This window comes from Zonotrichia albicollis, chromosome Z (genome assembly GCF_047830755.1).
Source record: "Zonotrichia albicollis isolate bZonAlb1 chromosome Z, bZonAlb1.hap1, whole genome shotgun sequence".
In the NCBI taxonomy this organism is placed as follows: Eukaryota; Metazoa; Chordata; class Aves; order Passeriformes; family Passerellidae; genus Zonotrichia; species Zonotrichia albicollis.
The window spans coordinates 33,666,277-33,692,030 of NC_133860.1; the positions used below are offsets into that span (position 1 = coordinate 33,666,277).

At 41.2% G+C, this 25,754-nt stretch overlaps 1 protein-coding gene across 3 annotated transcripts; it reads left to right on the forward strand.

Moving 5' to 3' along the window:
* Positions 1 to 25,754, forward strand: DDX4 (DEAD-box helicase 4). 3 transcript variants are annotated; one of them, XM_074533068.1, is made up of 23 exons: positions 36 to 127; positions 203 to 261; positions 346 to 429; positions 867 to 930; positions 1,220 to 1,294; positions 2,839 to 2,904; positions 3,092 to 3,178; positions 3,388 to 3,465; positions 3,655 to 3,735; positions 7,399 to 7,479; positions 8,430 to 8,495; positions 8,686 to 8,766; positions 9,148 to 9,228; positions 10,778 to 10,920; positions 12,109 to 12,261; positions 13,389 to 13,543; positions 16,574 to 16,703; positions 17,685 to 17,851; positions 20,977 to 21,122; positions 21,972 to 22,071; positions 23,178 to 23,448; positions 23,604 to 23,684; positions 25,489 to 25,754. In XM_074533068.1, the coding sequence occupies exons 3-23, from the start codon at positions 370 to 372 to the stop codon at positions 25,567 to 25,569; spliced, it is 2,247 nt and encodes a 748-aa protein (XP_074389169.1). In that variant the 5' UTR covers positions 36 to 127; positions 203 to 261; positions 346 to 369; the 3' UTR covers positions 25,570 to 25,754. The 3 variants fall into 3 exon arrangements, with proteins under 3 accessions (XP_074389168.1, XP_074389170.1, XP_074389169.1); XM_074533067.1 differs by lacking the exon at positions 203 to 261 and having other exon boundaries at positions 1 to 127; XM_074533069.1 differs by lacking the exon at positions 203 to 261 and having other exon boundaries at positions 1 to 127; positions 3,092 to 3,172.

The following is a 25,754-nucleotide window of genomic DNA, read 5'->3' on the forward strand; positions in this document are numbered from 1 at the left end:
CGCGCGCCCATTGGCCGTCGGGCGCGGCACTTGACGTGGCGGCAGCGCACATGTGGCCGCAGTGAGGGCTCTCGGCGTTAGCCGCCATCTTCTGTCGGCGCACAGTGCTGGCGGCCGTGGGACGGAGGTAGGAGAGGGGCTGCCCTGAGGGAAGCAGGGGGCTTTTTCGCGGCTGGACCCTCACCTCTTCCATCCCCACCAGCGCAGCGCCTGGGCCGAGCGCGCTCACTCCCGCCCGCCCGCAGGCGTCGGCGAGCCTCGGTGCGGGTCGCCATTTTGTGTTCTTTGGCGGTACGCTCCGAAGCCGGGCGAGAGGCGGGCGCTGATGTGTTCTGTCTCCTGCAGGCAGATCTGGCAGGGCGCAGCGTCATGGAGGAAGACTGGAATGCGGAGATAGGGGATGAAGCGTTGCTGCCATCCCTTGAGAAGGTACGAGTGGAAGGGGCAGCTGTGGCGATGGAGTATGTTTGTTTCTCTAAGTTTTCTTTCCTCCAGCCCTTGTCCCTGCAGCCTGAGTGGATGCTGGGCAGCGGCGTTGGGATGTTTGGAACTATGGTAGGCAGCCACAGGAGCTCATTGTTACCGAAGACAGGAGTTTTTCTCTCCACTAGCAGTTTTCTTGCTGCTGTTTTGTTCGGATACTAGAGATTGTTACGTGCTTAAGTGAGCTCGACATGTCAGCTCTGTATAATGTGACTTTTGGTAAGTTTCAGATGCAACCAGTATGCCATTTAGCGTGAAGTGCATCTTTCAGAAGATGCAGGGGGCAGCTTATTTCCAGCGCATGATTTAGTAGCTGTGTTTGTATTTACGTGCTTTGTTAGGCCTGAAGTCGTCATGTTGTTGTGCCTTTTGTCTTTCTGCAGGTTAGCTTGCTTGAGAGACCAAATGACACCTCACCTGTCTTTAATTCAAGTGTAGACTCATTTGGTATGTGAAAGGCACTTTTGACTTTACTGATGTTTGGAAGAGTTGGTCCCTTGAGGATTGTACAGGATTAAAGGAAAATACAATATTATTGTGATATTTTCATGGGACCCCCATGGAATAGCAGCATCAAATTATATCGATAACATAATGATTAGGCTTCATTTTGGACTGGCAGTGCTTCTTTATTTACTACAAATATATAGTAACATATAACTACTAAAGAGGCAAAGATAGGTTTGAATTTTAACTTAAAATTTGAATTTTAACCTACATTTTTTTCTAATTGTAGGTACTGATGAATTTGTGAACTCACAGCATCAGCCAGTGAGTAGTTTTGGCAGAGGAAGAAATTTTGCAGCCAAAGGTAACTTCCAGTAGTAGTTGAATTTCTAATGGCTGATTGTGTGTGATACATTAAATTTTGCCATTCACCACTTTCAATCAGCAGGCAGGTTCAGCTCCATGAAATTAGAGTTCTGTCGTGCGTGACCGTGGCTTGGGAAGTCAAATGCCATCACTCCAAATGCCCTCCTCTTCTTTCTTCTTTTCCTGGATTTATATGCTAAGCTTGATGCCGCATGGGGTGGGATCAGCTTTCCTGGCTCTGTCCCATCCTGTCTTGTGCACCTTCACCCCTTCTTGCTGGCGTGCTCATGTGAGGGGCAGAAAAGGCCTCAATTCAGTGTGAGCACTGCTCAGCTCTAGCTGAAAACGTCCCTTTTATTATCAGTACTGTTTCCAGCAAATCCAGGGCACAGCCCCGTGCCAGCTGCTGTGAAGGAAATTGGCTCTATCCGAGTCAAACACAGCACAGTTGATTCTTTGAAAAAATTCTGTACCATCCTTTTTGTTGAACCCTGTTATGGTGGGTGAATGCTAGGCTTATTTGGTGCAGGGCACTAATGTCAAGCAGTTTTGCTGTAGGCTCTCCAGCAGCAATTATGAAGTAACTGGTAAGCTGTATTTAAGATGTGTTGTATTTAAGGATGCTTGGAATGCTGTCATTTGTATATGAGGCCTTAAGGTGTAATTTTTTTTGTCTCTAACTGATGTGGAAGAACCAGACTGACTGACATACTGGTATACACACCAAGCTTTGGTGGCAGAGAAGCTGCAGATGCTGTGCTAGGAGAACTTGATGGTGTATCTGCATCATGACTGTATCAGATGATGCTCTTTGTCATTACAATATGATAGAATAGGTGTTCAGCTGAAAAATAAGGACTAAGGAGTAAATGATCCAAGGTGATTGTTTGGGCCTTAGATAACACCTGAACTTAAGTCTAAAATGAGGAATACCTTGGTTATGTGTATGGCTTACGTTTATACATATGCATGTGTTAATTTCTTTTCTCAGAAGAATGACTAAGGAAATTAAAAATAAAAAAATACACTACATACTTATTGCTGACTGAATAGGTGGCTCTGAGTAATAAAAAATAGAACTCTGCAGATCTGAAAGACATGTTTTCAAGTTCTCACTTCATAGCAGGCAGCAACTGGCATTGCCACTTTATAGTATCGGTTAAGAAAACTGTGGAGGGACAAATGCTGTCAGTTGCCCTTGAACCAGAAGTCTTAATTGATCTGCCTGCTTACTGAAGAGTTGAAGTTTGTGGCTTGATTAGCATATACACATGTAAAGTCAAATACTTAATGACCTAATGTTTGATTTATTTTTTGAAATTGTACAGGAGAGCAGTACTGTTTCCTGTTAGACTTCTTGGCAAAAAGTACATCTTGTCTTCATTTTTTTCACATGTTTAGGCAAGTCACTCAGTTGTATATTGAAGTTCTTGTGAAATCATTAGACAAGGACTGAGAAGAACAATTACCAGATATGAGGGGCTTGACCTGCACATTAGAATTAGGCAAACATCAGTGATTGTGTGCTATGCTGTGCTGCAGGTTTTCAAGAAGGAATTGAAGAAGATGCCATTACAAAAAACAGAGGCTTTAAAGGATTTGGACAAGGTGAGCATTAAGTTGTATGGTTTGTATGATGCCAGCATTCACTGGCATTTCTTTCTGGCTTTGCTCGTTCCCAGAGAGTGAGCAGTCAGGAGTGAAAGTGTTGACATGAATTTTCTTCATCCAGGTGAAAGGCACTTGATGTGCTGATGCACAGTGAGTTACTGTGTGCTGTGCTGTATTGTTGCAGGTTTTCAAGAACGCAACACTGTAGATGGTGCTAGTACACAAAACAGAGGGTTTAAAGGATTTCGTGGTGGTTTTGGACAAGGTGACAGTAAGTTTGGTGTTTTTTCATACGGAGTGGTTTGTATGGGTACAGTGTATGTTTGGTGATCTTCCTGGGTTTTCTTTTCTCCCTAAGAACTACCAGTACAAAGGTGAAATCAGTAAAATGGCTTCTGTTCCTCATCCAGATAAATGGCATTTGATCTGTACATGCGAAATTGAGCAAACTGTGTTACTTTGTGTTATGTTGTGCTGCAGGTTTTCAAGCAGGAAATGGAGAAGATGCTGTTACACAAAACAGAGGGTTTAAAGGATTTCGCGGTGCCTTTGGACAGGGTAAGTTTGTTGCATTGACTGGTTTGTTTGATGGCAGCATACACTTGCCATTCTTTGTGGATTTTCTTGTTCCCTGAGAATGAGCAGTCAGGAGTGAAAATGTTGAAGTGAATTCTCTTCATCCGGGTGAAAGGCACTTGATGTGCTGATGCACAGTGAGTTACTGTGTGCTGTGCTGTATTGTTGCAGGTTTTCAAGAACGCAACGCTGTAGATGGTGCTAGTACACAAAACAGAGGGTTTAAAGGATTTCGTGGTGGCTTTGGACAAGGTGAGAGTAAGCTTGATGGTTTGGTGTTTTTCTCATACGGAGTGGTTTGTATGGGTACGATGTATGTTTGGTGATCTTCCTGGGTTTTTTTTTTTGCTCCATGAGAACTAGCATGGGGAATTGAGAACTACTACTACTGGTTCTGTTCTTCAGCTGTGTTGTGGAATAGCAATGGTCTTTTTAAAAAATGAATATTTTTGGGTATAGTACAGTATAAGTTGGAGTTAATATGTTGTTGGCACTGTTTCTCTGCAGATTTCTCTGTTGGAGCAAATAGCTGGCTTTAGTTGTACCATTTCATGATACTAGTGTGTGATTTAGAAGAGCTGATCAAGCAGCTACCCCCCCCATCTGTGCCAGCTGTTCAGGAGCGAGGGGCAGTGTTTAGGCCATTTGCACGTGATTTAAGATGCTCTAGTGGCACTAGTGACCAGGAGTGGGCGAACTGAGGTGTGGCCCCTCAGAGAGGGTGTAGCATGGCAGGTAACAGGTGCATGGCAGGGCAGTGAGGGTGTGGCACAACAGGGACCTGTGGTGTGGCAGTTTGTGGCAGTTAGTGCAGGTGGGGCACAGCCATTGTCCTGGTGATGGGTTGTGTGTTAGGTTGGTGTGATATTTCAGCTGTGGTTTTTTTTTGTTGTTGTTCTCCCCCCACCCCCTGTTTACTAGATCCAGTACTGATTTACAAGTGGTCAAAAGTGGTGGCTGTTGCTGCCACCAGCAAGGGTTTGCTAACCTAGACAGAGCTCCCCCAAGAGGGAAGAAAGTGTCCTGGCCACTGGCTGCAGCAGGGGGTGTCTGAGCCTGGTGTTAGTACCAGAGGATGATGCAAAAAACCCTTGTCTATGGTGTAAGCAGGTAGGTGATTTACTGTGTCTGAGGGCAGAGCTTAAGAGGTGGAAGGGCCTAAGGAGTATTCAAGGAAGCAAAAGAGAAATAGAGTGGGGGAGTAACGCCCTTCCAACTGTAAGATGAGTTCTGCCCCTCTTGCTGCCAGGCAGGAGGAGGAGACATAGTAGATGGGGGGGAGTAAAGAGCTCCCTCCCAACCCCCTCTGCTTTCCCAGGTGCTCTTACAGAATAGGTATGAGACCCTAGATCTAGAGGGTCAGGCAGATGATACAAAAGAAAAAAAATCTGTCTGGAGAGTCATGTAGTTGTACTTACTCTGTCAGATGGATTGCAGCCTCAGGTCTTAAGAAGAAAGGAAAGGTGGTTATAGTAGGTGACTCCTTTCTAAAGGGAACTGAAGGCCCTGTCTGTTCACTGGGCCCACCCCAGAGGGAAAGTCTGCTGCCTACCTGGGGCCTAGCTACAGGATATCACCAGGAGATTCTGTTAACCTCTTGAGCCCTCTGGTTGTTACCCACTGCTGGTTGTCCAAGTCTGCAGTTATGAGCTTGATAGGAAGGGCACCAGTGCATTTTAAGATGACTTCAAGGCTCTAGCTCAGCTGGTTCATGGGACAGGAGCACAGGTGATGCTCTCCTGTCATCCTTCAGTAGCAGAGATGAATGATGAAAGGAATAGGAGAACCGCATTATCAGTAACTGGATTAAGGGCTGGTGCTGTCAGCAGATTTTGGTTTTTATGATCATGGGGCAGTTTTCACAGCAGCAGGCCTGTTTGGGTCGCATAGGGTCCATCTGTCTAACAAGAATTCTAGGCCAGAGTTGGCAGGGCTGATTGAGGGGGCTTTAAAATAGGTTTGAAGGGGGAAGCAGATGAAACCAGGCTTTCTAGAGAGGAGGCTAAGGGTGATAAGCCAGAGTCAGCAGTGAAACCAGCCCAGCTGAAGTGCATGCACACAGATGCATGCAGCATTGGTAACAAGAGGAGCTGGAAAACGTTGTACAGGAGAGAAACTGTAACGTAGCAGCCATCATGGAAATGTGATGGGATGACTTACCCAACTAGAGTGTTGCAGTGGATGTCTGCTTGCTCTTCAGAAGGGAGTGGCAAGGGAGAAGAGGTGGAGGGTTCACTTTGTATTTTAGAGAGAGTCTCAACACTACAGAATGTATGATTAATGATGATAAAGTTGTGTGCCTATGGGCAAGGATCAGCAAAGGACCAACAAGGCTGACATTGTGGTGGGTGTCTTACAGACCGCCTAACTAGGAGGAAGAGATGGATGAATTATTGTGTAAGCAGCTGGAGGATATTTCAAGATCTTTAAGCCCTTGTTCATGTAGGAGATTTTAACCTACCAAACCTACCAAAACCTGGGAGCTCAGCACAGTGGGGAAGACGGAATCTAGGAGCTTCTTGGAGTGTATGAAGGACAGCTTCTCATCACATCTGGGGAACTACAGGCCTGTCAGGCAGCCCTTGGTGCCTAACAGGGTTATGGAACAGATCATCTTGAGTGTGATTATATGGCACATACAGTACAGCCAAGGGATCAGACCCAGCCAGTGTGGATGTTGGAGTGGCATGTCCTGCCTGACCAATGTGATCTCCTTTTGTGACCAAGTGACCCGCCTAGTGGATGAGGGGAATGCTGTGGATGTTGTGTGCTGGGACTTTGCTAAGCCTTTGACACTATCTCCCATAGCATATACCTGGAAAAGCTGTCAGTTCATGGCTTGTCGTGTGCTGGCTTAAGAACTGGCTGGCCAGCTGGACCCACAGAGTTGTGAATGGTGCTGCATCCAGTTGGTGAGCAGTCAGTCACTTGTGTCCCCCAGAATCTGTGTTTGGCCCAGTCCTGATTAATATCTTTACTGATGATCGGGATGAGGAGATTAATCTACCGTTAGCAAATTTGCAAATGACATTAAGTTGGGTGTGTACGTTGATCTGCTGGAGTGCAGGAAGGCTGTGCAGAGGGACCCAAACAGGCTGGATTGATGGGCTTTCCCAGTGCATCTAGTGATACGCTGCACAAGTCCAGGTGCTGGATCCTGCCCTTGGGTCACAACAGTGCCCTGCAGCACTACAGGATGAGGCAAAGTGACTGGACAGCAGACAGGCAGAAAGAGACCTGGGGTACTGAACAGCCAGCTAGACATCAACCAGCGTGGTCAAGAAGGCAAATGGCATCCTGATCTGGATCAGCAGTAGTGTGTCCAGGAGGGCCAGGGCTGTGGTTGTCCCTCATACTTGGTACTGGTTAGCCTGCACCTTGAGTACTGGCCCAGTTTCCTCAGTTTAGGAAGGACCTTGAGATGCTGGAGCAAGTCCAAGGAAGGGCAACAGGGCTGATGAAGAGTCTGGAGCACAGGTCCTACAGGGAGCAGTGGAGGGAGCTGGGTGTGTTTAGGCTGGAGAAAAGGAGGCTTAGGAGAGACCTTATCACTCTCTAAACTGCCTGAAGGGAGGTTGTAGCCAGGTGGGGGTTGGCCTGTTTTCCCAAGCAGCTAGTGACTAGACAAGAGGAAATGGTCTTAAACTGCACCAGGGGAGGTTTAGGCAGGACATCACAAAGAAGTTCTTCACAGAAAGAGTGATGAAGCGTTGTAATGAGCTGCCAGGGAGGTGGTGGAGTTACTGTCCCTGGAGATGTTAGGAAAAGCCTGGACCTGGCACTCAGTGTCCTGGTTTTGTTGATGAGGTTGTGTTCAGTCATAGGTTAAACTTGATGACCTCAAAGGTCCTTTCCAACCTAGCTGATTCTGTGATTTCTGTAATTTTATACACCATTTGCACCTGTGTATTACAGGTACCAAAGATGGACAAAGAGGTATACCTCAGTCTGGAACTCTCAGCTTTAGAGAGAGAGGAACTCTAACAGACGGTGCAGGTGAGACTTTTTAGTAGTGGGGGTGAACTGTACAGATTTCCTCATTGGTGAGTTGTGGGAGTGTAGCTAATTTTTCGCTTGGTTGGGACTTTGAGCAATGTGATGTTCTAGTAGGTGGCAACCCTGCCCATAGCAGGGAGGTTGTAACTAGGTGACCTTTAAGATCCCTTCCAACCCAAACCATTCTGTCATTTCTGTGCATTTCAGAAGTGCTCCTTCGTGTCAGAATAACAATTGATTCGACTATATTTGGTTCAAGTAATTGTTTTTAGTAAGTGTTGCAGAGGCCTTGTGGTAATACTCATTGAGGACATAAAACAGCATCTTTAATACATGATAGCAATTAATTTCTGTTAATAAACAATTTGCTTTTTTACCAGCACAGTTTCTATTCTTTCAAAAAAATTAAGACCATTTTCCCACCTTTTTGACTGAAGCCTGTTGTGGGAGGGGAATGCTAGACTTGACTAAGCAGAACAGCAGCACGTTGATGCAGGGCATTGGTGACGAGCCATTTTGCTGTAGACTCTCTAGCAGCAATTGTGAAGTAACTTGCTAGCAAGTTTAATGTCTCTTGTATTTATGGATACTTAAGGTACTGTCTCTTACATGTCACCTTTAAGATGTAGTTTTTATTTGTTGGTGTGGAAAAACCAAACTGACTGGTATACACCAGGCATTGGTGGAGAGGAAGCCACAGATGCTGTGCTAGGAGATCTTCATGGTTCCTGTACAAGATGATGCTCTTTATTTTTACATTATGATAGAACAGCTAAATGCTTTCTGGCAAAAAAGTATCTTTCTTTATTCAGATATTTAGGAGAATCACTTTGTTATTTTGCACTTTTTACATGAATAAAATAAGGACTGAGAAGAACAATTACCAGAAATAAGGGGCTTGATCTGCACATCAGAAATAGGCAATCAGTGATTTGTGTGCTGTGCTGCAGGTTTTCAAGAAGGAATTGAAGAAGATGCCGTTACACAAAACAGAGGCTTTAAAGGATTTGGACAAGGTGAGTGTAAGTTTGTTGACAGGTTTGTATGATGGCAGCATACACTTGCCATTCTTTGTGGATTTTCTTGTTCCCTGAGAATGAGCAGTCAGGAGTGAAAATGTTGAAGTGAATTCTCTTCATCCGGGTGAAAGGCACTTGATGTGCTGATGCACAGTGAGTTACTGTGTGCTGTGCTGTATTGTTGCAGGTTTTCAAGAACGCAACGCTGTAGATGGTGCTAGTACACAAAACAGAGGGTTTAAAGGATTTCGTGGTGGCTTTGGACAAGGTGAGAATAAGCTTGATGGTTTGGTGTTTTTTTCATACGGAGTGGTTTGTATGGGTACGGTGTATGTTTGGTGATCTTCCTGGGTTTTTTTTGCTCCATGAGAACTAGCATGGGGAATTGAGAACTACTACTACTGGTTCTGTTCTTCAGCTGTGTTGTGGAATATGAATGATGTCTTTAAAAAATGAATATTACTGGGTATAGTGCAGTATAGGTTGGGACAATGTAAAATATTGTATACAATACAAGTTGGAGTTAATGAAGTTGTTGTTGGGACTGTTGCTCTGCAGATTTGTTGGAGTAAATAGTACTGGCTTCAATTTTAGTATTTCATGATACTAATTTTATACCCTCTACGTGCTACATATCTGTTACTTACAGGTGGTAGAGGTAGGCAAAGGGACGTACCTCAGTCTGGAACTCCTGATTCTAGAGAAAGAGGAATACTCACAGATGGTGCAGGTGAGGCTTTTTAGTGGCAGGGGTGAGCTGTATGGATTTCCTCATTGGTGATCAATGACAAAGCAGTTCCTTCTTAATTCTGGCAGATACTGTCACTAATTTTTCTTCCTGTTAAGAACTATCTGCAAATGCTAGGTATCTTGGTTGTGTGCCTGGAAAGACATGTTTGTAACTCATTTGTATTTTAGTTACTGGCTTTTCAAAGCTGTAATGTTACATAATCTTTTTCTTTGTCATGCTGAGGCTGGTTAATGCATGGTGAAGGGGAGATGCTGACCCCAAAGGTGAAAGTAAGCCTTAAAAAACTTGCTAAATTTTGAAAGATTTGATCTAGACTTCTACTCTTCTATCCTCTGTAAGAGGAAATATTTTATTGTCAGTGCTGAAAAGTACGGTGTATAGCTCTGACAGGTCACTTACTCCTTATTTAATTTTGTTTTAATTTTTGGGGTTTTTTTGTTGTTTGCTAGGGATTTTTCCCCTGTAGTCCTGCTGTATTCTTCTGCCATTGATGCTGCTGTACCTGGCTATGTATGTTGTCCTACCTAGAGCATAGTAATATATTATTCACAGAAGTACCATAATTCAAATTAGGAATGGGATTAAACCAGTGTAATGGTCAGTGGATGGCTGATATTCTCCATGTAAGAACATTTTGTGTGATAACCATAAGAAACTTCATTGTAGAAAAGATGGCTAAATGGCTCTTTACTCAGAGGGTGAGTTGCAGTGAAGCATTGGAACAGGTTGACCAGAGAGCGTGTGGATTTCTCTGGAAGTGTTTCTCTGGATTTCTCCCTGGAAGTGTTCAAGGCCACATTCAGTTGGGCTTTGAGCAGTATGGTCTAGGGGAAGATGATGTCCATCCTGGGGGTTGGAAATGGATGATCTTCAAGGTTCCTTCCAACTCACGCCATTCTGTGATCCAGTGGTTAGTATACCTAGTCCAGTTAGTATACCTAGTCCTGGTTAGTCCAGAAGTGATACTTAATATCTGAAGAACAATTGATTTGCCTGTGTTTGACTCAGTTCAACTAATGTTTCAGGTTTTCAGTTCAAATAATGATTTTTAGGAATTTAAATCTTTACAGAGGCAGTATGCTAGTGCTTATAGTGGACATAACTGCATCCTTAACACAGAACAGTAATTCTTTTTCATTACTATAGTGTAAAGTATTAGTGTGTTAAAAAGTGTTCTGGGCAGTGGTATGCAACAGTTGTATCTATCTGTGGAAAGAGGGTTTTTCAGAAAGAGTAATTTGTTGTGTGGGAAGCATGTCCTTCCTTGTGTTCTAAGAGCATGTGTCTGGATGATGATGGAGAGCCTAATTTAATTTTTGTGAGTATCTCTTGAAAGTGGGGTCCTTGAGTGAGTGTGAGACATGAATGCTTTACAAGACTGACTTCATATGGAGGTGAAAATGGGAAAAATGGAGGGAAATCCAGATGACATTTCACTGAACTTAACTTCAGTAGCTTCATACTTAAAATAGTTTTATTTTAACTTCTCCTTATATCGTTTTTGAACTTAAGTGGTTGTGTTCTTAAGGTCCAAAGGTGACGTATGTGCCCCCTCCTCCACCTGATGATGAACAAGCCATCTTTGCACGTTACCAGACAGGAATGAATTTTGACAAGTATGATGAAAATGTTGTTGAAGTGTCAGGACTGGACCCTCCAGCAGCATTAATGGTTAGTGAACTGGTTATTACCAGTTTATGTGAAGCATGATTTACAATGATGTGTAGTGGGTTCAATATTTGCAGCTAATGAAAATAGCTGCAATAAAAAATATCAAATCTTGCAGATAGTGCGATATTGGAAGGAGGTGCTCCCCATTTGAAAGATAAAAATTTGAATTCAGAGTAACTAACAAACTACATAAGTGGTCCAGAGAAAGTAATACTGGATATATTGTAAGAATAGTCATTAAATTGTGGAAGAATACCAGTTTAGATACCGAAACAAAGAGGTCTTTGGCAACAGTTTCTGGCCAGGCTGGTATAATTAGCTTTCTGAAGCTATCAGATATCAATCAATATCAATTGATATCAATCAATATCAATTGATATCAATCAGATATCAATCAATCAATCAGATATCAATATCAATTGCTGAGGGATCTTCAAAAATGTAAATGAACATCTGTTGGGGTAGTATGTGTTTAGATAGAGGGGTTTTTTAAAAGTTATTTGTAGCCCTGTTCTCTGCGCTTGCAGTTCATTGTTTAACATATAACTTAGTTTATCTATAATGGGTGGCCAGTTTAAAAAGGCAAAAGTTCTTTTTAGGGAAAAGAATGAGGAGAGAAGTGGAGAGGGGTTAGTAGTACCTTTGTTGAAAGAGAAGATGCAGAGGTGTTCTCCCCATCCATCTTGAGAAAGGTGGTCTCACTGAAGTTAAACTGATTTTTGTCACCTGTGTTGCTTTTTGGTCCTGGCTAGGAATGTTGTTTTAGCTACCCTTACTGGTTGTGGTACAGAGACCATGTGTAACTCCTACATGAAATTAAGTTACAGATTTCAGAAGTTACAGATTAGGTTTTTTTCATAGCGTGCTATGTGATTTTACTTGCTTGAATCTAGGTATATGACTTCTGAGCAATTCTCTCTTAAAACTAATAAGACCAGCTGAAAGCGTTCATAACATTCACTGTCCCACAGACAGTGTTACTTGAATTGCTAGCATGAGCAGATTCTAGGGACCTTTGGGGCTTTTACCTTTTGGAGCCTTGGCAGTGTTAATGACTGGTGAGACTACTACTACTACTACTAACACACTTTAGTATTTGGATGTCTCTATCATACAGTAAGCATTTTGGATTTTAAACTTCATGCGTTCTGTGATTGTGTAATAACTATAAATAATTTTTTCTTGCAGAGTTTTGCAGACACGAACATGTGTCATACTTTAACTGTGAACATTGCTAAAGCCGGGTACTCTAAACCTACTCCAGTGCAGAAGTACAGCATCCCTATTATACTGGCGGGACGGGATTTAATGGCATGTGCCCAGACAGGATCAGGAAAAACTGTAAGCATTTTGTGCAGTATTTATTCTACTGACAGTATTTGATCATGAGCTTTCAGAGGGATGCCTAACTCTTCCACATCTCACATGCTTGACTGCTTGTTGTCCAGAAATTTCACTTGCACAGCAGTGTCAGGTATCAGGTACAGATATGAATGATGATAGGGTTGTCACATTTTGGCCTTTATCATCCTTTATTTTAGTAAACTAGTATCTTAGTACAGCAGGCCAGCCTTCAGAGATACAGATGTGAATTCAGAAGTATAGGCAGGCAGTCCTAGAAACTGTTTTTGTTTTGTGTGCATGTTTGTTTGTTTCTTTATTTTTCTGTGATGTGTGGATGAGTTTTGCATGTGTTTTGTTGGTTTTTTTTCAAACTTAACGCTTCAGTGTAACTGTGGTGTGCAGGTTTGTCATACTTGGTTTGATGAAATCTGATGTGCACCTGTCATGGTTTTTTGCTTTTAATCATGGAACACTGCTGAGAGTTGATACTAAGCTGAAAATTGTCTCAGCTTTTTAAACTAACGTACCAAAATGTAACAACTGACAGCTGATGGATGTGGTTGTTTGGTTATGAATGTAACTTTTTGCTGTTTAGTTTAGTGTGGAATCTTAGTTTTGTTTTAAGGTAGCTCGCTAGTTCTTTTGAAAGACCTCTTCTGTTTGCAGAAGGGGAAACATCCGGAGTCTGTGCTCTAAATATTCTGAATGGTTTTGTACAGATGCAGGTTTGTGGTTATCTGGGCTTATCTGGAAGTAAATGTGCTGTTGTGGTGTAGCTGTGTTGCAAACTCATCTGCCATTCTAGTAGGTTTTGGTCTTGGGTTACTTAATTATCAGGGTATGTAATCAGTGTATGGAACTGTATGGAAGGTAAGCCACTGCATGATTGTGTTCCTGTGTTACTGGACTGTTAAGATCCAGAGATCTACTTTTGTACTGATTAACAAGGTTGAATGTTCTCTTGTGCATTTAGGTCTATCCTTCTGCAGTCTGATGTTCTTGATCATTGCGATTACTATCACTCAAGCTTTAAGATTGATACACAGATTTTTATGGGACTGATGAAAGCTTTTAATCTTAAACAGCCCAAATACTGCTGTGGTTTCCCCCCCCCCCCCCCCCAGGCAGCATTTCTTGTACCAGTTGTGGCCCAGATGATGAGGGATGGTGTAACTGCCAGCAGCTTTAAAGAGCAGCAAGAGCCGGAATGTATTATTACTGCCCCAACTAGAGAACTGATAAATCAGATCTTCCTAGAAGCAAGGAAGTTCGTGTATGGGTAAGCGTTTGCACTGTTGCCTGGTATTGATGATTACTTTGCTTGAAATTTATTTTTCATAAATACTTGAAGTTTTTTTTTGTGCCCATCAAATTACAAACACTTGAGTTCAGATTATAGTACAGTTTAGCAGGTTTCTTACTATACCACGAGGGATTTAAGTGCCTAATCTTTCTGATACTGAGGTGGGTGGATGGAAGGCTTACTCCACCTTGAAGAGGACATAAGTGTTTAGCTTATCACTGATGAGAAAAGTGAAGTGTCTTAGAAGACTTGCTAACGAAGTTTTCCTGTCTGACCTTTCAGGAGCCACTCCGACAGTCACTCTGACACCACCAGGGACTTCAACTGTTGGGACCAAATTCCCTTTGCAGCAGGTGGCTCTACTGAGCTGCTTGCTGCCCAGCTTAACTTCTACACACACCACTCAGAGTCAGATGAGGTTTCCTCACTGATGCGACCCCAGGTTTCCCGTAGCAGAATCTCAGACCTCTGTTTACTTCAAGTAATTTCATTGTTTTGCAGCAACCTGTAACAGCTCAGAGCGTCTCCTGAAGGGACCCCTGAACAATGGAATCACAGGGCTTTCTTATATGCTCACAGTTTATATACGTAATATTTTGAGGTCTTTTTACTAAGTTATTTGCTCCTGCGGAGTCTGAGCGTCAGATGACCTGGCTAGTGATGCAGGTGGATGTGGCCTTTGTTAAGTAAAGGGTCAACACTGGTTCCTGGTCTTTTGCGTGGGCTCCAGCAATTTCTTGCCACCCAGAGATCAGTCTGCAGCATGCACTGCAGCTGCACACTGAGCTACCTGCACTAGATATATTCTATATGAAGGAACTTTTTAGCTTGTCTTACGTCATTTATACTTGCTTTACTTTCATCTTGGCAAAATGGAAGTGAGTGTTATGGGCTTTAATTAATTTCCAGTGATGGTTTCTAATTACTCCTACTCCTGATGTTTCTGGTCTTAGATACGTCATAGCTCAAAGAAACTCTTTGAGCTTTCAAAACAGAGCAAGAGATCTAAACTTCTCGCTAAGTCCTTGAATGTTGTGTGAGAGTACATTTGTACTAGATTTGTCATTAATCTTTTTACTAAGTAATAGGTTTTACCAGTACAGAAGAGAGCTAAATCTGTGTTATATAATGGTTTGTTATTGTTTGGAGGTGAAATGCAGAGCATCATCACTGCAGAATCTGGTGGGATAAATCGCACTTGCTTTTATTCAAGCAAACTTACACTTGGAGGCTGTCTGCCTTCAGGAAGAAAGATCGTGTTTGCCTATCTACTTACTAAATAAGTTCTTAAGAGCAGCTTCTTAATCTCTAAAACCGTTATATAACTTAGTAGCTGATTCTGTTTGTTATGCTGTTTTTAAACTAGATACAGATGATTTCATCATAAAATAATACTTGAATCTAGAAAGTTTCTCTTACAGCTGATTTGTAGTAAAAATGAGAATAAGTTAAACAGTATCAGGATGTGAATCTGTAGTGTCTAAAGAAGAGCTTGCGTATTCCACAGTTGAGATTTATGATCTTAGGCCCTTTGATTTATTTGCAAATAGGAATATGAAATATATATGTACACTAATTGTGGGATCTCAGCACCTCAGGACTGAGGTGCCGAGTCACCGAGACCACCCTTGGGGGGCTCGGGAGTCCTGGAATGTTGCCAGAAGTGTCTGGTGGCTGGACTTTGATCCTACACAGGAGACGACACCTGTATGAGGATAGGAGGATTTCACCGGAGTGAATGGTGAAGGGATTAGTTAGAGAGTGAAACACAGGGTTTAGGATTTCTGTACAGGGGGGTTTAGAGAAGTAAGATGGAGGAATTGGGGCGTGTCCTGTCCTTCTTCTCCTCCATCTTCTGTGGTGATGGTGGCACTTTGGGATTGGTCATTACTAAAAGTGCACTGGTCAATAAGGGTGAAAGGTATTGGGGAAAAATGATAAATATTGTGTACGTAACTTTGGGTATAAAGATAGGTGACCGCCCAGAGGGAGGGGAGTGTGCTCATGGCTGGCTGCTGAGCAGACCTCTGTCGGGCCGAGAGAAAATCTTTTAGATAAACAATTAATAAACACCGAGACCGAGAAAAGAACTGAAGCCTCTTCTCGTCCTTTGAAACGCGGGCTGCCCCAAGGCCACCCCGGGCCTTTCCAGGCCATCCAAACAGTCGGGAATCGGACAACTAATGATGGATAAATACTGAAATTATGGGATTCCAGAGGGAATGTCTATTCTTGACAAAAGCTTTGTGAAAAATTGTGTTTAACTTTGGTAAAAATTTACCACATTTATCTGATTACCATTGTTGCATATGAAACTGAATTAGTATCTTTAGTAAAAGACCATTTGAATTTGTGTGTGAGAATACTTATTGTATGCATGTAAAGATCTTAGCAGAAGATGATAAAGATGAGCGTGTAAGCATGATTCAGAGCTGCATAAGGTAGGTGTTGCTTAGAGAAGTGGTTTTGTACAGAAGAGTATCTACTAGAGATCTAACAAAAATGCATGGTGGGAAGAGCACAGAGTAGTATTAGTCTTTGGGTGGATTTGCTGTCTAATCCTTGAGTCACACACTGTGTATGGCCAATGTGTGTATTTATTGTTTTGCCCCTTTTAAAGTCTGCAGAGATTCCTTCTGAAGCTCTAGAGGCATCTGTAGTGGTGGTTTTGCTTTCTCTGAGGATGCTGTATAAAGTCTTAACACTCTTTTGACTATTACTGTTAGTAGGACTCAGTTGAAGAGAGGGGAGAATGCAGGCCAAATCAAGTGTGTGTTCCTAGCAAGCCACTTGGGCAGCCTCTGTTACGTAGTGTGTGGGGAACTGTAAGCTTACTCAGTGTGGGTTTCTGGTTTTGAGCACTCTTTTTGGACTGAGCTGTATGGTGAAGGAGTTAAACCACTCTTAAACTGATTTGTGGTAGATCTGATTATTTTATATGAATTTTGATGAAACAATACTGTTTGCATACTTACATACTTAATCCAAACCTTTTCTACACGATAGAACTTGTATAAGGCCTGTTGTGATCTATGGAGGTACGCAGACAGACTATTCGATTCGTCAGGTAAAGCAAGGCTGTAATATACTGTGTGCCACTCCAGGAAGGCTTCTAGACATCATTGGAAGAGGAAAGGTAACATCTTAACACTTCATCTGAATTCCTTAAATACCCTTAACTAAAAGACAAAATACTGTTTTTGGTTCTTTTAAATTAATGGAAGAAGAGATTGGCTTTCAGTGGCTCTATCAGTACAGGCACTGAAATATAAGTGATGTTTATGTTAACTGTCTGAATTCCTTGAAGTTTTTGAAGGAGTAGCCTCCTTCAGTTCTTTTCAGAGACAGCTGGATAATATCTGTCTGAATCAAAGTGGCTGCAGTGGTCATGGCAATAAAATTTTATAGCTTAAGTACCTGGAACACTTTCACGTAGTTCTTGTGGCATATTCTGTAATAGATCTTCACTTGGTGTCCTGTTTGTTTTGCTGCAGTGGCTTTTTAGCTGTCTCACACTATTTTCATACTGATCCAAAATACAAAAAGCTCCAGGTTATATAGTACTATATTTGAATTTTTTTTTCCCCAGTCATTATAAAATCATATTCAAATTTCTTCGTGTTTGTTCAGTGATATTCACTGAACAAACAGATTTTGGAAAAACACTTGGTAGTAAACTGGAGATGAGTTTTCTGCAGTTGTCAGGCTTTTAGTCAAAAGTGATAGTCTTGTTCAGCAGTGGTGAAGTTGTAATAGTCTTAGTAATGCTTTCTGATGTAATTCTTTTTCAGAAAAATAAAGGTTTTTGGGAATCTTTGAGGGTTATGAGAGAATCTGAGAAAACTCAGACATAATTCAAAAAGAGATGGGCTGAATTATAGTTGGTCTCTAAGCTCTGGTTTGCATTGCTAAACCAAGTTCTGAAGCACCGTGGTGTGTGAATTTGTGCTGATTAAAAGGCTAAGTAGAGGTTTAGATGTAAACAAATTGTGATAACTTTTACTTTTTATTAACTCTAAAGAAAGAAGTAAAAGGTGAATTTTGGCAATTAGGGTATTTTGCAAGTGCATACTGTCAGTGAACCAATAGTGTTTTTCTTTGACTGAAATACTTGCAGATTGGCTTGCATAATGTGAAATATTTGGTGCTAGATGAAGCAGACCGCATGCTTGATATGGGTTTTGGTGCAGATATGAAGAAGTTGGTGTCTTTCCCAGACATGCCACAAAAAGAGAAACGCCAAACACTAATGTTTAGTGCCACTTTCCCTGAAGAAGTTCAGAGGTGAGTAGAATAAAAATAGAAATAAATCTGAAGATGTATAGAACTAAATATCTGAAGAGTTAAGAACTCTCTTATTTTTAAAGGCTTGAAAACACTGAAAGCTACGATATTAATATTTATTGCTTAATTTAAGCAGGTACTCTAAAACATTAACTACTTAATTTAGGTGGGGACTCCTAAGCAATTTAGAAAAGTTTTCTCAATGCTTTTAAATGCTATTTCTGCAGAAGTCCTCACGTTCCCCCCGTTGGTTTCTTATTCCTCCCCCACCGCATCTCTGCAAGCTGAAAACCAGTGATGTTGCTGATAACACCATTGACTAATGAGACATAGCAGTTACTGCTCAACTTAACAGCATTCATAGTACTTAATTCTTACTTAGATAATTGGTGTTTATTTTCAATAGTTTTAAAGCTTCTACAGATAGGTTTATGATACATCTTAAGTGTTTACTACTCATTAACTTTAAAGTTCCTCTCACTTAAGGGAGCAGTCTTCAACAGATGGTATGGTTGCTGACTAACAGAACAAAACAACTAATTCCCAGCAGATGGAAACTTCTTAGTACTACTTCTGCTTTTTGAGACCTCAACACCTAAATATTCACTGTTAAATCAGAAAACTCTTCAAACTTCAGTCACAGCACTGCAAACAGTTTTGATGAATTCTGTTGTAGGATACTGTTAAGAGTGTTGGTAATGCAGTGAGTCAAATCCTGACAATTTTCTTTGGTTTCAAAAAGTCTGAAATATCTTTTTTGAGGCAGGGAGAAAATACTTCTCAGTAGCTTGCTGTCCTGAAAGAAAGAGGGGAGTGGACTGCTTTCTCCCATTCAGTCAGGTAGTGCTGACCACTGATGTGGAAATGTATCACCTTTCTTAAAGCAGGACTCACTTGTTGTGGCTTTGGTTCCTTGTCCAGACTTTTTTCATATGGTTCTTTGTGTGGAAGAATAATCTTGTAGTGAACTAAAAATGACCTTGTTTGCTTAGCTGGTGGTCGGGCATTCAGATGATACTGTACACAAATATGGTTTGTGTTCATTCCATGTGTTTACTTGTTTCTTCAAGATTGTGGTCTCACTTGCCAGTGTATCCTGGGGAAAGACCAGGTGTGTATATCTTCCTGTGACACAGACAGTGTGCTCTGATTCACTCAGGTTTTGGGTTTGAAAGAAGAATCTGGGTCCCTTTTAGGTCTGTTTTTATCATCGTGGTTTTGCTCATGCTTTTGTTTTGCTATGTATTTTTCTTGCATACTGGGAGATGAATCAAGAGTACTGTAACTACCAGTGACTGAAAAGAGATTCCTTGAGCTCCTTGTTGAAGATATTTACTGTCTGCTTCTGTTAAATGAAAAAACCCAACAGACCTACCTTTTTACTGTCAGTCCTGCAGTATTTACAAGTGCTGGTGGAAGACTTCGAAAACATGGGTGCTTGGATCGTGGTTTGGAAGTGCGTAATAACATAAGAGTCCTAGAAGCATTTAGGTTGGAAAAGACCCATAAGCTGATAAAGTCTAACCATTAACCCAGCAACCCAGCAAGTGAACTACTAAACTAATGCCCCAAGTGCCACATATGCATATCTTCTAACTACCTTTTTGGGTGGTGATGCCACTGCCTTCCAGGCCAACTTGGTCCAATGCTTGGAAACTCTTTCAAGGAAGATTCTTTTTTCCTTAGACCTTAGCTGGTCTAAGCCTCTCCTGGTGCAGCTTTGAGGTTTTTGTTTTTTTTTTTGCCCCTGTCATTCTTGTAACCTTTTGAAACTGAAATGCCTAAAGGTAAAGTTCACATTTTAGAGTGTGAAAACCCTTGTTTTCTGGAGTCAGTTAATTCCTGGATGTAATGCTTTCCTGGTGCTGAAGTCAGGAAAGCTAATGATTTCCCCATACTGTGCTACCAGGAGAACTTGAAACAGTATAATATTTTGGTAGTGTTGGACACAGAGGTGCGCTCTTTGGACCTCTTGGGTTCAGATCGTTCTGCATTTCTGTTAAGTGAATATAATCAGGTTTAACATAACATTTGGTTTTACACCTGAACTTGTTTCTGTCGTTACATAGACCTTTGATCTGTTAGTTGAAGCTCTTTATGTACATGTGAGTTGAGGGAACCATGCATTTTTCTAGTTGACTGGAGAACTTTAATTTAGCATTTGAGGCTTTATATCTTCCACTAAAAGGCTGTGGTTTAATCACAGGTAGCAACTAAGTACTTTATAGCTGCTTACCCTAGAAGGCTGCTCCAGGGTCTCCCTGAGGCCTTCTCTTCCCCAGGCTGAACAATCCCTCTTGCAGTCTGTCTTGGTAGGAGAGAGGTGCTTTGGTGTGTTACCAGGTTAGTGGCTTCCGTGAATTCATTCCAGCAGGTCCACATCTTTCTTACGCTGGGGATCCCGGAGCTGAACACAGGTGGGGTCGGATCTCACAATATCAGAGCAGAGGGGCAGAACTGCCTCCCTGCCCCTGCCAGCCGCATTGCTTTGGATGTAGCCCGGGGCACAGTTGGCTTTCTGGGCTGCAACTGCACCTTGCTGGGTCTTGTCCTGCCCCTCATCCACGAGCACCCCCAGGTCTTTACCTCCAGGTCTAATTGGGATCCATTCTCTGTCCTGCCTGTACTTGTCCTGTCCTATCAGCCTCTGTAGATGATTTCTCTTTTTTGTAAACCCCCTCTAGTACTGGAAGGCTGTAATAAGGTCATTCCAGGCTTAATAATCCCCACTCCTCAACTCTCTGTTTATATTCAGAGGAGAGCGGGTGCAGTCCTCTGACCATCATTGTGGCCTCTCTGAATCTTCTGACATGTCTGTCTTCTGCTGAAGATGCCACAGCTGGATGCAATACTCCAGTTGAGGTCTTAAAAGGCAGAGTAGAATCCCTTGACCTGCTGGTCACACTTTACACAGTCCAGTGTGTGGTTTGTGTACTGGACCAAACTATGCAGACTCTTCTGGCTTTTTTAAAATGTATATAAGACTACTTGTATTGTTCCTCACTAAATGGAAGATAAAAATATTATTTGTGAATGTTGCTTAAGCATAAATGAAAATAGATGCTTTTAAAGCAAGAATAACTACATAAGATTTTTCATGTTGTTCAATTTTATCTCTTTTTCAGGCTAGCTTGTGAATTTTTGAAAACTGATTTTTTATTTGTTGTTGTTGGACATGCGGGTGGAGCATGTAGTGATGTTCAGCAAAATATTCTTCAAGTTTCTCAGTATTTCAAGAGGGATAAACTGATAGAAATTCTGCACAGCATAGGTAACTTTACTTAATGCCAGTTGTTCACCAGAGAATTCAAACTTGCTTGGCTTTAAAATTGTGTCATGGCTGTATGATTTTGTTGTGTGTTGCATGCTTTACAAGACTGTTGATGAAGCTTGAAGCAGAACTGGGGAGCTGCAGGTTTTTAGGCATATTTGTGTAGGGGTATTTCATAGTCATAGGCTAGTTTGGGTTGGAAAGGACTTGTAAATATAATTGAATCTAATCTAATGCCAAGTATTTGTCAATCATTCATCTCTATTAAGTACTATTAGACAACCTTCCAGATGGCTTTCTGCTTTATATGATCAGCTACAATACTTAAGCATCTGGGGATACTATCTCATGATTACAGGGGTGTTAAAATTATTGTGTGAATGTTTGGGCCTGTGTTTTATTAGTGTCTAGGATTTTTCCATATTTGTTTTGTATGTCTTGTTTTAATGCTGAAGACTGAATGTGAGTTTGGAATCAAAAAATGGTCTGTGGAGTCTTGCTGTTCAGTGCTCAGGATAATGTACTGCTTTGAGCCACATGCTGTAGAAAAGAAATGCATGCATGTTGCAGGGAACAGTTTTCATTTTCTCTTTTTATTGCGGAGAAAAACAATGTATGTGTCTTCACTCAGTTTCTCTGTTGATACAGAAATTGATGGATTGAACTTATTTAGCTCAGAATAGGGAAAAAAATTGCAGTCATACTTAGAAGACTTTATTCAAAATGTGTGCCTGTATTAGGTGTTAATATAAATAAGCATTAGGTGTCAATATAGATAAGATTACTCTAAATAGTGAAAATTGTGTCATGATTCAAACTACAATGGCTTCAAACTTTTGTTCAACATAGGTAATGAACGAACTCTGGTCTTTGTGGACACAAAGAAAAAAGCAGACTTCATTGCTTGCTTTCTTTGTCAAGAAAATATACCAGCCACTAGTATCCATGGGTAGGTATTTTTAAAGTGAAAAAGAACTTTTGTTGAGGACTCACATTTGGCCATATCTGTGTAGTTTAGCTTGCCATGTGTTCTGACAGACACCAGAATATCAAGGTTGAAGAAGGGCTAAAAGGATCTTAGCAGATGCAGGATGTTTGTGTATATCCTGTGGCTGTTGGATTTGTAGGTGTGTGAAAGCCGTATAGCTCTTTAGAAGATCTGGCCTTTCATTCTTGGTGAGCCTGAATTGCTAACCGACAACCCCCTTGTGTGAGAGGAAGTTCTTAATACATCTCTGTAAAATTACTGTAGTGTGAATTGAGGTATATGTAGAATAACTGGTTCAGTGGAATCTATTGAACTGTCATGAATGTTACTGGTTTCTGAGTAACTGTCCTAACTTCAACTCACAAAGGTAAAATTACTGTTCTCTGGAGTAGTGGCCATATCTGTGTAATGTAGCTTAGCATACCAGATGTCACTAAATATCCCATGTTAAGATCCTGAAGAGCACTGGTTAGCTTACTAATTTGTTTTCTTACCTGGACAGTAAAGAACGTGAGTGATTTCTGATCCACTGTAGTTCAATACTGGATAATTTGTAAATAGTCTTCAAACATGGAAACACCAGAGCAAATCTAGTTTTCTTGTTGCAATGATAAACAGAAGACAAATTCCGTACTGTTGACTGGCCACAGTTTTTTTAGTATATCTGAAAAGTGGCCTGTGCAGGGGGCTGTGTAGACTTTGTCTTTGCTATTCTGGCTCCCTGCTACAAAGCTCTAGGAAATTGTAATCAGTTAAGCAAGTGGATTGTTTTGGAGAGGTAGTGAGTTTGATGCATAATTATCTCCAGTTCTTTTAAAAAATGTCAGTTTCTCTAGAGACTTAAGTTTAAACAGTTGCTCTGTCTTGCTGTTCTTCAGTTAAAAATGCAGAAAACCTAAACTGGGCAGTGTATGAGTTATTTGGGTCTTTTTTTGTTTTGCATCCATTGTCCCTATTCCCCCCCCCCCCCCCCCCCATGAGCTTCTTTCCATGAACCATTTAAATTGTATCATAAATAATACTGTGAATTCTAGAGATACCTATTCTCAACCTTGCTTTTTTTCTAGAGATAGAGAACAGAGAGAGCGAGAAATAGCACTTCAGGATTTTCGTTCTGGAAAATGTCCAGTTCTTGTGGCAACCTCAGTGGCAGCAAGAGGTCTGGACATTGAAAACGTTCAGCATGTCATTAATTTTGATCTTCCTTCCACCATCGAAGAGTATGTACACCGAATTGGGCGAACTGGTCGTTGTGGAAATACAGGGAAAGCGGTTGGCTTCTTTGATAACAATTCAGATGGTCATCTTGCACAACCTCTAATTAAAGTGCTTTCAGATGTAAGTTTCAGATCTTAGTGCTGAACTTTTTCTGTTCTTTAAGATTTCATTTGAATGTACTGAACAACTGTGACATTTTGGGTGCACTTATGGAACTCTTGATCTGAATTGGTAAAGCAGTCAAAGTCTCTGAATTGGTTTTCCTAATTGCATAGGCTCAGCAGGAAGTTCCTGTTTGGTTGACAGAAGTTGCTTTTGAGACTGAAGGAGGACGACTCCCAGTTAATACCCAAAAGGTAGGTCTGGAAATTAATTGAAAGTCCTGGCTATTAGAACTTTGTCTGAGACCGTTTAAAACTGTCTTTAGTGGTATATATCCAGTAAAGCCACTGAAACTGTTCTGACTGTATTTATGTCCCTTTACTTAGTTGCGCATCTTCAAAGAATTCACTATTACTGAAACTAATTTCAGACAAGCTGCCTGACTTGGGCTGTTACAGTGTGGCCCCTTACTAGCTGCTGCAGTCGATCTATAAAGTCAGGATTCCTCTGGAAGAAAACATTCATGCAAACATAAACAAAAGCTATAGTTCACAAATTTCTGTGCTACACGTGTATGGTGGGAGCAAATAGTTCCTGATTATACAGTTACTGCTTGTTATGAATCACTTAGTCAAGCAACTCAGTTGATTGAACACTTCAGTTAATTATAGTTAGGTAAATGCCCTGGTCTGGTCTCTGTCAAAATTCTTCATATCTGTTATGGGGAGAAACCTTCTAGTCTCTTGCTGTTACTAATTTCAGATTCTGTGCTTACTCCTATTTGAAATTGAAAGCTTTTCCTTCATGTCTTGATTCCATAAGAACTTTATCACAGATCAGTTGCTTCCAGGTGTTACATAGTACTTTGAGACCATAGTAGAAATAACTGCTCTCAGTGCTTACACAATGTCTGAAGCTTCACTTCAAGCTCTCATCTTCCTTTCATTAATTATCTTTTCCCATATGGTAGTTATTGAAAGCTTTGGATGGTTTGGGTGTTTTACCTGGCTGGCTAGTCCCTTTACTAGATCATTTTTCTGGGGGTATGGGAATTTCATGGGATGTCAGATACACAAACATTGCTTCCTTCTCAAACTCTCAGCCTCACATTACAGCTGTTGTGTATGTTTGCACAAACCTTTTCTTGCAGAGTAACTCTTCACTCAGTGGATCTTTCTTACATATTCTACAAGAAATACTCTAGTTCAAGGACACTTTATTTTTGCTTTTTTGCTAAATTGCTTTCAGAGGTGGATCTCACTAGATTGCTTCCAAATGCACGTCTCCAGCCTTTTAGTGTCTCCCAGCATTTCATCAAATCCATAATTTCTAGGTCCAAGTCCATCCGTGGCCTTCACAATCTCTGAGTAACCAAATTTGACTGTGGCTCTTTGTCCAGAACAGAAGAGATTTTTGTGTGAAATCTGTCTGCTTGCTTTGGGAATGCTACCCTTAGTATCACATACATGCAGTGCACCACCTCCTTGAGTTGAAGAATGTGAGGTTCTAATTATTATGAGCTCTTCACATATCAGTCTGACAGAAACTCTTCATTTATAATCAGCCCCATTTTTCCTGATAAGTCCATTTGATAATCAAATTATGAATTTGAAAGAGGAATCTATTGGAGGATCTTATATGATTATTTTGAGGCAGTCTTAGAGATTACTGAGCTTTATTCTTTTTCCAGATGAAAAGGATTTGCATTACTGGGAAGGTAATGCACACAGTCATTCTGTAGTATGTAGTGGAAAAGGAAGTTTTTTTCCCCACAATTGTATGAACTGATTTGTGTTGGGTAAGAAAAGAAGTTGAAATGTAAACTGTGGGAAGTGTTATTCCCACATGTGATAAAATCTGAGGTTGGCTAAACTGCAGTAATTTTGCACCAGGGTAAAAAAGTCCATGCATATAGGAGATTAATGATGAAGACTTCCTGAGTGTTCAGATTACATTGAGATAGGTGCATGCAGAAAGTTGAGATTGTTTTGTGGTGACTTACCATTAAATGATTGAAAGTATTAATAATTCTAAACTAGGACCTGTTGTGTTTCCTAGAATTACAGAGGCAGAGGCAACGTGAATGCAGGAGAAGTAAAGATGGACTGTTCTGCAAGAGAAATTGAGTCATGGGATTAAACTGCTTTATACCAGACTGGTTTGTATTGTGTTTTGCTGTAAGTGAAATGTTGCATGATAAGATAATCTTGTGAAGACCCAGTTTGGGAAGGAGCTTTATGTAAGGGTTCACCTAAACTTTGTTTTGCAGCATGTCAGTTAAAAAGTTTTAATCTTGTGTTAAGATGATTTAAGGATCTGTTAAA